General features: G+C 41.7%; 1 protein-coding gene across 1 annotated transcript; it reads right to left on the reverse strand.

Annotated features, from left to right (window-relative positions):
* Nucleotides 1-651: 651 nt before the first annotated feature.
* On the reverse strand, nt 652-12,505 carry exosc10 (exosome component 10). The gene is made up of 25 exons (XM_080469870.1): nt 12,330-12,505; nt 11,824-11,960; nt 10,881-11,004; nt 10,689-10,793; nt 10,388-10,547; nt 10,170-10,278; nt 9,998-10,073; nt 9,808-9,918; nt 9,526-9,669; nt 7,327-7,517; nt 6,969-7,125; nt 6,648-6,796; nt 6,445-6,495; nt 6,228-6,339; nt 6,093-6,140; nt 5,914-5,989; nt 3,813-3,922; nt 3,643-3,735; nt 3,491-3,559; nt 3,184-3,289; nt 3,027-3,100; nt 1,305-1,482; nt 1,126-1,190; nt 969-1,045; nt 652-887 (listed from the first exon to the last, which is right to left on the reverse strand). Exons 1-25 carry the CDS (start codon nt 12,465-12,467, stop codon nt 857-859), a joined length of 2,691 nt encoding a protein of 896 aa, XP_080325996.1. The 5' UTR covers nt 12,468-12,505; the 3' UTR covers nt 652-856.
* Between the last annotated feature and the right edge of the window lie 380 nt (nt 12,506-12,885).

The following is a 12,885-nucleotide window of genomic DNA, read 5'->3' on the forward strand; positions in this document are numbered from 1 at the left end:
TGTGAAGTTTTCACAAAACAAGAAACACTTGACGGGTATGCTTTGCAAAATGCCTCATTGACCATAACAGCCAAATGGAGCTGAAGTATCAGTGTGGCTGCCATCTTGGATGAGGACCCACTTGGTTTCTGACAAACAGCAGACTTGTAGTCACGCTCCAGGATGATTTTGTACATTTGAAACATGGTGCTTCAGACCTCCTGCTTCAATAGAAAGGAATGCACTGCAAGCAAAGAGAGGAACTATTCAAGATGGCGGCGGCATGGACACATAGGACTCCACATCAGTTTGTCTGCTTGTTGGCTTGTTAATGACAATACAGAAGTGCACACGTATATTTGAGTTGTTAAAGTGAGAAGTTGTGAGTGAGAGGTGATTTTAGTTGCAGCTTTTTGACAATTGTTTAGTCATTTCTGTATTGAATACCATCTTAAAGGAATATTAAAGTCGCGACCTGTTTTCTAATTATAGGATTTGATGACCCAAAAGTAATTGACAAATCAATCCATCAAAATAATTATCTTTTGCAGCCCAAACATGTCAGTGTTTCCACACATTTGGCCAGACATTGTTCATTTTAGTGGCGTGTCAAGAGTCTTATATAAGTAGTAGCATGCATTAATAATAATAAAAAAAAGTCAACAAGGTTTTCCTCTAAATTGATTTTTAATAAAGAGGTCTGTGTTTCCACATATTTACAGGTTAAACAATTCGACAGCTGAAAAAAAAAAAATACACTTTGAAATTCATTCAGATTTGAAATACTGAATTGAAAAATGAAAAAAATAAAAATAAAAGTCAACTGTTGCGTTTGAAAGATGAAAACGATCTAAAAGAAGACGCCGTCAAAGAGATTCTATCGTTTAGGCCAGTTGTGTCGAAATGCTCTGTGGGGAATAAAGAGGCAGGCCAGTTAACGTAAGATAAGAGAAGCAAAGAAACACTGTGTCCTGAATATAATCACTTACCTGTCTGATTTTCCAGCCAGGTACGACATGCTCCGGTTTCCAGCTCCCGTGTTGTTTTTCTGTCCCTTCGGCATTTTCTGTCGGACAAAATATAAAATACTGTGAAGCACTTATAAAACAAATAGCATTGACACTGAATAAGTTAATTAGCAAGTACCTTTTTCTTCGAGTCGTGACCTTGTCGGTTTGGATCAAACTGTGTATGGTCTTTTGATTTGGTACCTGTGGAGGGAAGATTTCAGCTTCATTTCTTTATTTATACACAAACTGACAGAATAAAACATGAACTGGTCGATTTAAAAATTAATTACAATAATAATAGTTAGGTATGCATACCGGCAAAGACTTTGAGGTCTGACTGACTGTAGTCGAAAGGTTTGAAGCTGCCTTGTGGAGTCTCGTCTGTCCTCTGGGGCGTCTCTGCAGATTTCAGCTTCTTACTTGGTTTGGGAGTCGACTCTCCAGTTTCACTGCTGACACTCTCTCTTTTCTGTCCTCCACCTTTCGCAGATTCCTGATGAAGTTGGGGAGTAACATCACTTCATGTACTACACACACAATGTACAATTTAACACACGCATGTGGAAATATGTCGGAATTTTTGAAATAACGACACCTCGTGTTGGATATAGCTCTTTTTTTTTTTTAACCACTCCAGCAGTGTCATTGAAGAATGACCTCCTGTGACGATGCACCAGAGCTCCTTCAGTCAGCTTCATTCCACCAGAGTGCACTATTGAGTATCAACTAACATGTCAGACGCCAACACTGTTTTATCTAATGCATATTTGTATGTATTGTACTTTTAATATATTAGAACTTACTATACAGTCTAACATTTTGATTTGATTTCATCTTTAGTCTTTATTTAATGTCTGCATTCCTATCCCCTATCCGAGGAAATATAAAGTATTCTGATATTACAAAACAAAAGGCGTGAAGTTGAAGTTTTCATGCATAGTGCACAGTGAGAATATCCCTTGTTTGAGTCCAGGCTTGGGGAACGTTTGCCTGTTCTCTTCCTGTGCATATGCAAGTTTTCATCCCAACGCCTAGAAACATGTACCTAATGTTAACTAACTCAAAATATATCTGTAGTTCTGAGTGTTTGTATTTGTCTGTGTTTGGGAAAGCGTAGAAAATAAAACATTGAGAGAAACTTGTGAGGCTCGAGACTAAAAGGTGAATACTGGACGCAATATGAGAGCAAAAGGAAATGTTCAAACCCATGAAGGTTTCAATTTGCAGTTAAAAAAAAACAACAGCAGCCAAAGTGGAGGCTGAATGTGACGGCTTGCTGCAGCAGCCAGTACTCGCCTGCAGTTGGCAGGTTCGGCGGCCTGTTACTTTGAAAAGCGACTGCGAACATTTCCGACTATGATACACACGACCAGATGGTGCCAACGCGCTGATTTGAAGCCGCTACCATGTCAGCTTTAAAAGGAGTTAAAGCTCAAGCGATGATCAGAGTGCTGGAGTCTTATGCAGGCCGTTACGGCGAATGACTGCAGGAGCTTCAGATACTGAGATGTAGTGGAAGAGGAGCCACTGGCAAGGAGGGATGCGAGTGTTTTCTTGTTCTCCAGCACGGTGGACAAAAGGTAGGAATAAGTATGTGGGAGCCATAACAACACCCCCCCCCCCCCCCCCCCGAGACGTGCAGGTAGCTGGAAGTGAGTTCCTGGGCATTAAGTATCTGTTGCTGCTACCCAGGAGAACGGAGAAGTGTTTGATGGGTACAGGACACGTCTCTAATGCTGCGGCCCCATGCTGGGCTTTCTTCCTCCCCAGACACATCGTGTAACAGATATTAATATTAAAAGAAGCACTACCACGCTGTGGACTGACAGCAGTGGTTCACTCGCTTATGAGTCACCGTATTTATGTGAAGAAAACCAACAGCACTTAAAGGAAATGGGGGCCACAGCAGAGGGTTGGACTGGCTAATAACGTACTGAGTTCAATATTCTCTGCTGGGTGAGAAAGAAATGGTGATGCTGACATGGGTGCAAATCCTATTTAAAGTGGAAAACAGGAAGGGGACAGCGAATGACTCACCGCGGCCTGCTGGCGAACAGTGGCGACGTTCTGGAGAGAGTCCTGGTAGCTCTGTTTAGCCTTGTTTCTCGCCTCTGGGGAATGGCAAATTAAAAATGCGCTTAAGAAACTATTCTTTCGAAACTTCAATAAAGAACAAATTAATTAAACCCCATACCCGACTCTTTCTTTGCCTTTTCCTTCACATCCGCCTTGGCTTTCTTCTTAGCATCCAGCTCCATCTGCTGCTGTTCAATACTTTGCAGCTTCCACCTTTTACTGATCTGTAGAGACGCAGAGCAGAGTAATGAACATCCAGAGAGAGAGAGAGAGCGAGAGAGAGAGAGAGCGAGAGCGAGAGCGAGAGCGAGAGCGAGAGCGAGAGCGAGAGCGAGAGCGAGAGCGAGAGCGAGAGCGAGAGCGAGAGCGAGAGAGATATCAACAGCAAACAGCACGTGGATCAATAACTCCAGCACTTTGATCACCTCGAATATTTTTGTAGTCGGGTCGAACTTGGCATTTTTGTTGACGTGCACACCGGTGGAGGGTAAATACTGAAATTCCACAGGGAGACAAAAAAATAAAATGATGTGTGATCATGTAAATTAAGGAAAAACACTCAAGGTTAATTACTTACCATTCTGAAAGGATTCTCAAAAGACTCTATGATGCGTCGGGCTTTCATTTGAGCTGCAGTGGTCGACTCTTGTTCATCTTTAATCTCTGGTACCTTCAAAGAGAAGCAAGTGTTTTGCGGCCGTGCTCGTGTATCCAGCTGGATACAACAAACCAAATGTTGAGATTTACCTGAAACATTGTGATTTTAGCTGCCGCCACAAGACCACTTGTTGTCTCTGAATCGACGTCCATTGTGTCCTCCTCCTCCGAGAAAAGCTGTCCTTGTTTAACTGGTGCCTCTGAAATAACGTACATTAAAATCACCAATTGTTTATCGGGCAACATCAGATAATACGTTAATGCTCAGTTTCTGACAGAAGTTTCCATAGAAATATGACATGAAAGACTTGGAGGGCTGAGGATCAACACCATCACTGCAGTGATCAGTTTAAACCAGGTAAACAACTGTCAAAGCGCCCCCTGCTGTCCATCTAGAAGCAGTTTCCTGACCAGGGCCCGGTTGTTCAAAACTCGGGTTATCTTTTAACCAGCCGTTAAACACATTTAACCGAGCGTTAACTTTAACAGCACTGTTATCTTGTTGTTCAAAACTCGGTCAACTTTAACTGGGTGTTATCGTAACGTTAAAGTTAAACCACCTACGGACCGCCGCTAAAAGTTTAACGGTGAGGTTAACTCTCGATGCCAGTTCAACAAAGGTAGGACATGGAGTCCAGTTTCATCTTGAGTGTTGGACATGTAAAATATTGATATAATAACCTTTAAAGTGAGATTTGAGTTTTTCTTTGTTGTGGTCACAGTTTACGAGATGCGACTGTCTATAATTTTGCAAAATCACACAATTGGTACTGAAAGTGACGACAATCTCAATATAAAGTAAATTTTAATGAAACATTCTGCTGCAAAATACAGTGAAAAGTAAAAATAAAATAAATAACCTCCTATAAATCCTACATAACTTCCTTGCTTGGTGGTTTGTGGAGCCGCATTGGGGACGAGTGCAGGACTTTGCTGAGAAGGTGGAGATTTGCGCCGGTGGTGTAAAGAAAAAAAGAAATTCGAAGGAGCGGCAGCGGGGATTGTGACCTCACTGTTAACTTTGACGGCCATGTTTTGAACAACGAATACTTAACGGTGGGTTAGTTAGGGTTTAACCGGTGGTTAAAATACCCGAGTTTGGAACAACCGGGCCCCGATGCATTTCTTTTACTCTGAATACAGCTTTTACCACTGGGCAGATGTTCTATCATCCTCTATTGCAGGGATCCGTGCCTAATCCAATCAGATTTATAAACGTCCACAGGGCCACACAGGTAATTCAATAATAAATATCCCTTCTTTGATCAAACTACATGCACGTGTCACGGTTCTTCCCCGGGTTAATGCTGACTGTGCAGTTTATGTGGTCTATAATAGTATGCATTTGTGCTTTCTTCAATTTTCTCCGCATGAAACAGATTTCCCAGTTAATCAATGGAAAAAAATGTCTGGTAAGATTGTTAGAATTGTTGTTGGTAAGCGAATTTAAAGCAATGTGCTTCTCATCATCATTAGCAGAAGCCCCCTCATCTCCGAGTCAACCAGCTCTGCTCCATCTTAACATCCCTGAACTGTCATGATTCTGACTGAATCACGTTTCTGAACTTATTATTTAAATTTGAGTTTTTTAAATGGATGTCTTATAATGATAATTTCTGACTTGTATTTATTGAAGAGAAAAAAGTCTGGTGTCAAAGTCCCTTCATGAGCTGCATGTTAGTTATAAAAATTGTATTTCTTATTGTATAACCCTTTCATTTATTGTCCTAAGAATATTTATCAGAGCTGTTACACCCATACGAACCAGTAAACTCAGGATCTAATAGTAACCTGTTGACAGGTTCAACTGCACGATTAGAAACAAGAGAATCAAACATTTGCTTTTAAACCACCTTTGAAGACTCATTTGTAATGATAAACAATCTTATAGTTACTCGTGATACAGTTGTTATCTTTATTGCTGTGTTTTGGACTTTATATTGATATATATTTTATTGATATATATTTCCTTTGTTAGTACACACGATAGCCGTTTTTCTTTCTTGATACTTTTATAGTTCATCGCTTTTTATTTTTAACATCTATGATTCTTGTTGCATTTTATATGTTGCCGTTCAGCATTTTGAAAGACCAGCTATGATAAGTACTTTATAAATACATTTTATTAGTATAACAGCACTGTAAAAACATGCCACTTGTGTAATGCCCTCAATGCAGATGATCAGCTCACCGTCGGAGGAAGACGCAGGGAGGTCGATCACAGAAAGTCTTGATATATCATGTGGACCAAACAAAGTCACCTCTGGCTGTAAAAAAAAAATCACACAAATTTACTCACTTCAAATTTAACCAGACGTTTCTTCAACCACTGCAAGGGAGGACTGAAAATTCAATTAGGTGTAAGCCAACCTTCTTAATGGGGGTGAGCCCTTTCATCTTCTGAGCTGCAACCTCGGCCTGTGTGAGCCGGAGAGGAAACACTGGCACCTCAAATCACAACTGACAATGCAAATTCCACACTGCTCATGTTCCGTCTTTGCTCACCTTCAGGAGGGGCATTTCCCTGGCCTGCTGCACTAACAAATGAAGCTCGTTGATCTGCTGCCTCACCAGAGGGGGCACGGGGTTACAGCAGGCGATGATGCCCGGAGGCTCTCTGAACGAGAGAAGGATCAAAGCAATAAATTCATCAGCGCCAACCTGAGAGCAACCAACATTAAAAATGAATTACAAGTCAAGTGGGAAACACTCATCCACTTACTTGGGCAGCTCCTCGGATATTTTACTCATCATGTGAGTGGGCAGAATGTATCTACAAAAAACAACAACCCAAAAACAACAACAGTGAATTTAAACAGCCGGCAGGTGGCCACAAACAAAATATGGCTTAACGGCAACTGAAATATGACAAGAGCCGGGGCACATTTCCAGAACAGCCCGTCCGTCCGCTTCCAGGCTGCCTACCCTGTGCTTTCATCTTCCTGCCTGGCCAGCTTGTCCCTCCAGGCAAACAGCAGTCTGAAGGCAGTGAGCTGCTGGGTGTTCAAAGACTTTTTCTGCTTCCTCTGCAGCTCCAAGTACGACTCCTCTGTGAATATCGGCTTCACATATTTCTGTGTGGAGAGAGAGAGAGAGAGTGAGAGAGAGAGAGAGAGAGGAGACACAATGTGTGACGTGACGGAAAATGTTGGCGACGACGGCGAGGTGGTTTGGAAAATACGAACGCAGTGGAATTATCTGACCATTCGTGATCATTGCGGTGCGTGACGTGAGACCTGTGCCCACCTTCAGAGAAATGTCTTTGCTTTTGTTCCAGACAGACTGAAGCAGGCCGGGCTGGCCGTGGTTAAAGTCCAGCAGCTGCACCCTCACACAGTCGTAGATGTAGAGCAGGTAATGGGTGTCTGTCCGTGCGTACGCAACCATTTCATCAGGCAGGGGCCTAGAAAGACATTTTAAAGGTACATTTCTATTTCAGCTCCTGAAAAACGATTCCAACTTCTTTTCTCAGTAATCCCACAAGTTTAAAAACAGAATGCATTTTTTTTTTTTTTTTTAAACTTGAAAAAAGAACATCGACTCAATGCAGCTTTAGAAAATGTAAATCCAAGCATTAGATGATCCAGGTGTGGCGCCAGCGTACCGGATTCTCCAGTCAGCCAGCTGGTAGCGTTTGTCCGCGTCCACGCTGCAGAAGTGCCTGAGCAAGTGGTCGAGGGAATGTCTGGCCAGGTTGAGAGCTCGGCTCGCCTGATGTGTGTCGAAAAGGTTGACAACATAGAGACCCAGGTCCCTCTGGAGCCACTCGATGTCAGAGTCGGCACCGTGAAATACCTGAGGAGGAGATGGACGGCATATCCAAATGAAAACTCTTCACTTGGACAACACTCAAGGTTGATTTAAAAGGTTATTAACGTATTTTACACTGCCGATACGTCTTGTTTCTTCAGGCGCCGGGTGGCTTTAGCAAAGGATTACACCAAATGTTCATTGGTAACACCCACATACCGGACTTTGCAGTTAATGCCACAAATGCATGTTCCTCACAGATTTGACATCATTTAAAAAGGAAAACAGTCATTCTTTCCATTGTTGTAACATTTATTGTCACTCAGGCTTTTTTTCTTCTTCTGCCAGACATGAGCGACCAACAAACCTACCCCGCCGCCATGGCCAGAGCGAGAAGCAGGGTAAGATCTTCTTCTGATCTCATTTTCCCCACAAATCTTTGAGTTGTTCAAGCCCACACAGGTTTCTTTTTTTTCTACTGGTGTCCAACAGAGTATGAGTCATTGTGGCTCCCACACACTGCTGGACACTTTCCAACTTTGTCAAACATGTCTCAAAATGATCCGGCTCTGAAATCAACTTCAATTATTACCCCCGAGGAGGTGTTCTTCTTTTGGTATTTATATTAATTCTAAATGATGAATGGAGAAAGAATTAAATACAAGTACAGTACCACCTTGAATATCCAGACCTCGAAGCGTTAACCGCCTGTGGTCAAGTGGCCCAGACGTAGTCCCAACGTTTAGCCAAGAGGTGTTATAGATCAGTGGTCACTAACTTTTTTTTACACCACAGGTTGGTTTTAAGAAACATAATTATTCCTCGGACCGGCAGGACAGTGTCTGAAGAGTTATTACCAATGGCTTAATGACGTATGAAAAAACAATAAAACAAACAAACCAAAAAAAACTGACCGAGGTAAGCAACGAAAAATAAAGCGCTGAGAGCAGTGAAACTTTTTTTTTTAAATAAAAATCAATGCAGACTAACAGAATTTTAAATGAACATTTTATCAAGTCCATTTCCCTTAGTGAGGTTTTGGGAATGCGATGATACTGCTTCATGTAACTTTGAATAAATATTCCTCAGCGCCACTGTTTAAGCTGCTTTACTTGGAAGTAACTTAGCAGGAAAACACCACAACTAATTGTCATCACTCTCCACGGCAGTCGAAACTTGGTGGGGATTTCAAAGAGCAAAAAAAAAAAACCCAAAACACCAAATAACTCTCGTCAGGTTTGTTGTTTTGTCAACATTGTATCAAGCCTGTCATGGTTGGATTTCTACAACTGATGTGACTCAATTAAGGAAAATCTAATGAATGTAACTAATTAGGAAATTAGTTGTAATTAATTTTAAGTGCTCCATCTCTGTTTTTAATACAAATAAGCAACATTCTTTCATTGAAGCTGATTTTGTTGGATAAATTAGCCAATAATAATAAGAAAAGACAGGCATGCTTTCTTTTTTTTTTAAAGCTCTATTAGTTCAGTAATTAATTAAAATCAGTCCCAGTCTTCTTTTTTTTTTAATAAACTAAATTACCAACTTACCCAAAGCCTTTCATGAAAACATTTTTCTCATGCTAATTTGTGCTGCTCTCTGGGAGTAATCTTCCACTGAATTGGGTTTTATGTCTTTGAAAAAAAAACCAAAAGAAGTGTAATAACTGAATGTTTCCATTTGTTCACCCAAGAGATAACCTCCACCTTTATTTCAATTCACTACTGTGTGTCTGATGGTTTTGAGAAGCTCTTCAAAGCAGCAGCATTGGGCACTATGATTGCAATATGAAGCTTTTACCTTGTTTCAAGGTGTTTGGTGCAGCTGCATTCAGACTTCGACGGAAGTTTATTCAAACTGCACCCAAGTATGTGTGGAGGAAACCACGACCAACTGCACTACAGGAGATATATTAAGTTGTAATTAACTAAGTGCAGTCGTTCACCCAATAACAAATCAAATCATCCGTGTCATCCCATCTTCAATTTTACACAGTGGGAGTCGTGAAACGGGCTACGGCAAGGATTGATTCGTGGAGCAGTTTCATTACCTTGACAATGGACGGGTCAGTGAACGCCTCGTTCAATATGTACATCTCGCTGCGGAGCTCCAGGGTGTCAATGATAAAGTCTTCGTCTCGGGTGGAGATCTGCATTAGACACGTGAGGCCGAGGAAGCTGCGGTAGGAATGATGCTGCCATGGAAAACAAAGAACTTATGAATAATCAAAGTACCAAATCAAGGACTTTATGATACAAAAAGCAGCATCACAAGCTTTACAAAAGGAATTATTCAAAATCGTCATGTCAAATGATAAGTTTTATCTTCTTACCTCAAGGTCCACTGCAAATTCAGACAATTTGCAGAGCTTCTCATTCAGGGCCACCAGATCCTCCAGGGCGTCGATGTAAGAGAGCTTGGTGTCCGTCATTGGTTTGTACATCTAAAATGAACCGACAGATAGCCTATTGTGTGAAAACAACAACAACATAAAAGAGGATCAATATTTTATACTATTTTACCTGCGGATCTGGCTTCAGCAGAAGGTTCGCCGGCACTGAAATATGGTCCAGTTCATATTGGTACGGGTGTGCAAACCTGCAGGGATCAAATGCGTTGGATTAGACAATGTCAACTAAAAAAAGATTACAAGAAAGAAAAAAGAAAAAAAGGGAAATAAATAACAGGCCGTACATATCTTCAACATGTTCCTGGGTTCTTTGGTGGTGAATGAAATCAGCCAGGGCAGCTGGGACATCAAGATCCTCTGGCCTTTCTTTACGCATTTGCTTGTTGGTGAAATCTACAAAAAAAAAAAAGGGAATCAAGGAAGCAAATACGTCAGATACCGAGCCGGGTAATGTCATCAACGAGAATTAGATATGAGGATTAGAGTGAAAAGAATGTCTCACAGCGGGGAAGTGGCTTTATTGCGTTGGGCTTGATGAAGATCTTGGGAATAAAAGGTGTGTTGCTGTTGTCAACTTTTTCCTTGAATTTCAGCTGAGGTCTCGCCACATTCTTGGCGTGGAGCAATCGAAACGTCTCAGATCGACTTCCAGAGCTGGAACCCTGATCAATAATACCACGCTTTTCAGACAGGTGTGACATCCCAACATGAAAATGCAATTCAATGCTTCAGGGAACTTGAAGAAGGCGCAAGAACAGAGAATGAAATCTGCAGTGTGACGCCAGAAAGGTTAATTCACCAACCTTGCGGTTCCAGCTGGAAACAACAATTTTGGGAGGCTGAAAGCCCACAGGCATAACAGGCTGTTGGGTTCTGTTCAACCCATCCGCTTCATCAAGAAGAATACCCTGAAAATCAGATACAGGTTTGCAATGGCCTTTTTTTTTTTTTTTTTAATGAAGTAATTTGTTGAACAACAAAGTTGTGGGTCCTACCGCTCTCTCCAGGATGACATCATTCGAGTCTACAACCAAGTCAAACCGCTCCTCAAGTCCCGTCAGCTTGTTTTGGTCTCTCATGTGAGACCTGCAGCCGTGGTACTGCATCAACTGACTCATGCTGCCACGTGGACACAGACGGCAAGTCACATTAATTTTCGGAATCGAAGCGCAGCATGCGACAAATGACACAGTTTGGTCAGGCTCTCAGGCTGCTCTGGTGAACGATGGCCAACAAAGTGACGACATGAAGATCTGGAATTTCTACATATCACGAACCGTCTCAGAATCACGGCTATGCCAAATGCACATGCTGAGTTATTTCAACAGCGCCAGCATACAAAACAAAGAGTTAAAGGTTCTGAACAGTATATAACAAGAACTCTTTTTGATGCAGAGTACAATCACTTTTAAAAGCAGTAATATCTCAATCGAAATGAGACACAAAGTGAACATCTCGCACACGAGTTGTTAAGTGCATTTACATCGTCTCCTTAAACACTGAAAAAAAGCCACTGTAGTGAATCTGAAAGCCTCTGTGTGACCCACACTACACATAGGTTATGAAGAAAGCAGGGTTGAGATGCTTAAAAACTATTTCATTCATCTGTTGGAGTTTAGACACATAAATACATCCCAATCTAACAGAAGAAGATGTGATTGCCTCACAATGGCAATATTCCAGGTACGAGGAGTGTGGAGTTTGTATGTATGAAAGTATGGACTTTCTGCAAATACTGTCTGATTTTCTCCCACAATCCAAAAAAGAAGTTAGAGGAAGCGGCGTAGAAGATGGATGGATCCAATAGAAGATTACTTTTCTTTTTTTTTTTTTGACAGAGGAGTAAACATATTGTCAAAATTACTGTTTGCTTTCACTTCTGGGAAAATGAACAAGACTGAGTGCAGAGAATTGTGACCGAGCATTAAACACGCTCACCTATGGAGGAGTTTATCTCCTTGACTTTCACAAAACTCCTGGAATCCCGGGAAGCTCCGGTAGAAATCATATTCATCTCCAGTTTTAGGCAGGCCAGCAGAGGCTTTGGTGGCTGATAATACGGTACCCAATCCATACTGCAAAGGAAAGACAGCGACCATTTTAACAATGCATTTACAACAACAAAAGGTACAACTACCAACAAAAAGTTTAATGTTACTTAAGTCACTTTGAGGCATTTTTTATATTTATTAATATCACTTTATTTCAACCTTTTCACAGCTGGGGTTGTGGATTCAAGCTCGTTATTGTGCATGAATGCAGTTTGCCGTTTTATACCGCACTTGGTTGAATTTTGGAGTATTAAATCTCCTGTGAACTGATTGTTTGAAGTAAATTCACCCCTCAGATGTTGAAAAGTTTCAGCTCCAGAGCCACAGGCTCACCCACGTTGCTAACATGACGGCTAGCTTACGGCCAAAGCCTCTACGCCCGGAATCACGTACTTTAACGAAGGCGTCCACGTCTTTGAAGCCGGGACACAGCTCCTCTCCTTCGTCGTCATTGGTGTCTGTATTGCTGTCTTTATTGGTACTTTCCTTGGCAGACTTCATGGTTTTTCTCTCGGGTGCTGCTGTGTACATGTGAGCAGCAGGAAACTGGCCTCACTGTTTTCTTCTGGGCCGCAGAAATGAGCGGGAGAGACACAGCGCCACCCGATGGTGTGGAGGGGACAACACACCGCAAAAGCCGTCGACATGTGTCTCAAAGCATTGAAATCAACTCAGATGAACTTGATTTAATGTCTTTGTGTAATCTGGCTAGTCAAGGGAACAATGAGATCTTACTAGACAGACAGTATAACCAAGTTCAATTGGCCTGATGAAATGCTTTGTGAGGCCTCTTCTTACATGGACAAATGAGTACATGCATTGATGGGCATGAGGCAATTTTGTAATGGATATACTCCCATAAGCCAGGCACACACAACAGGATTTTTTAAATTCATCACAGATCAAGAGACCACACACTTGATGATCACAAGAGACAGACTGCACAAGA

This window comes from Lipophrys pholis, assembly GCF_963383615.2.
Source record: "Lipophrys pholis genome assembly, chromosome: 8".
Classification (NCBI taxonomy): domain Eukaryota; kingdom Metazoa; phylum Chordata; class Actinopteri; order Blenniiformes; family Blenniidae; genus Lipophrys; species Lipophrys pholis.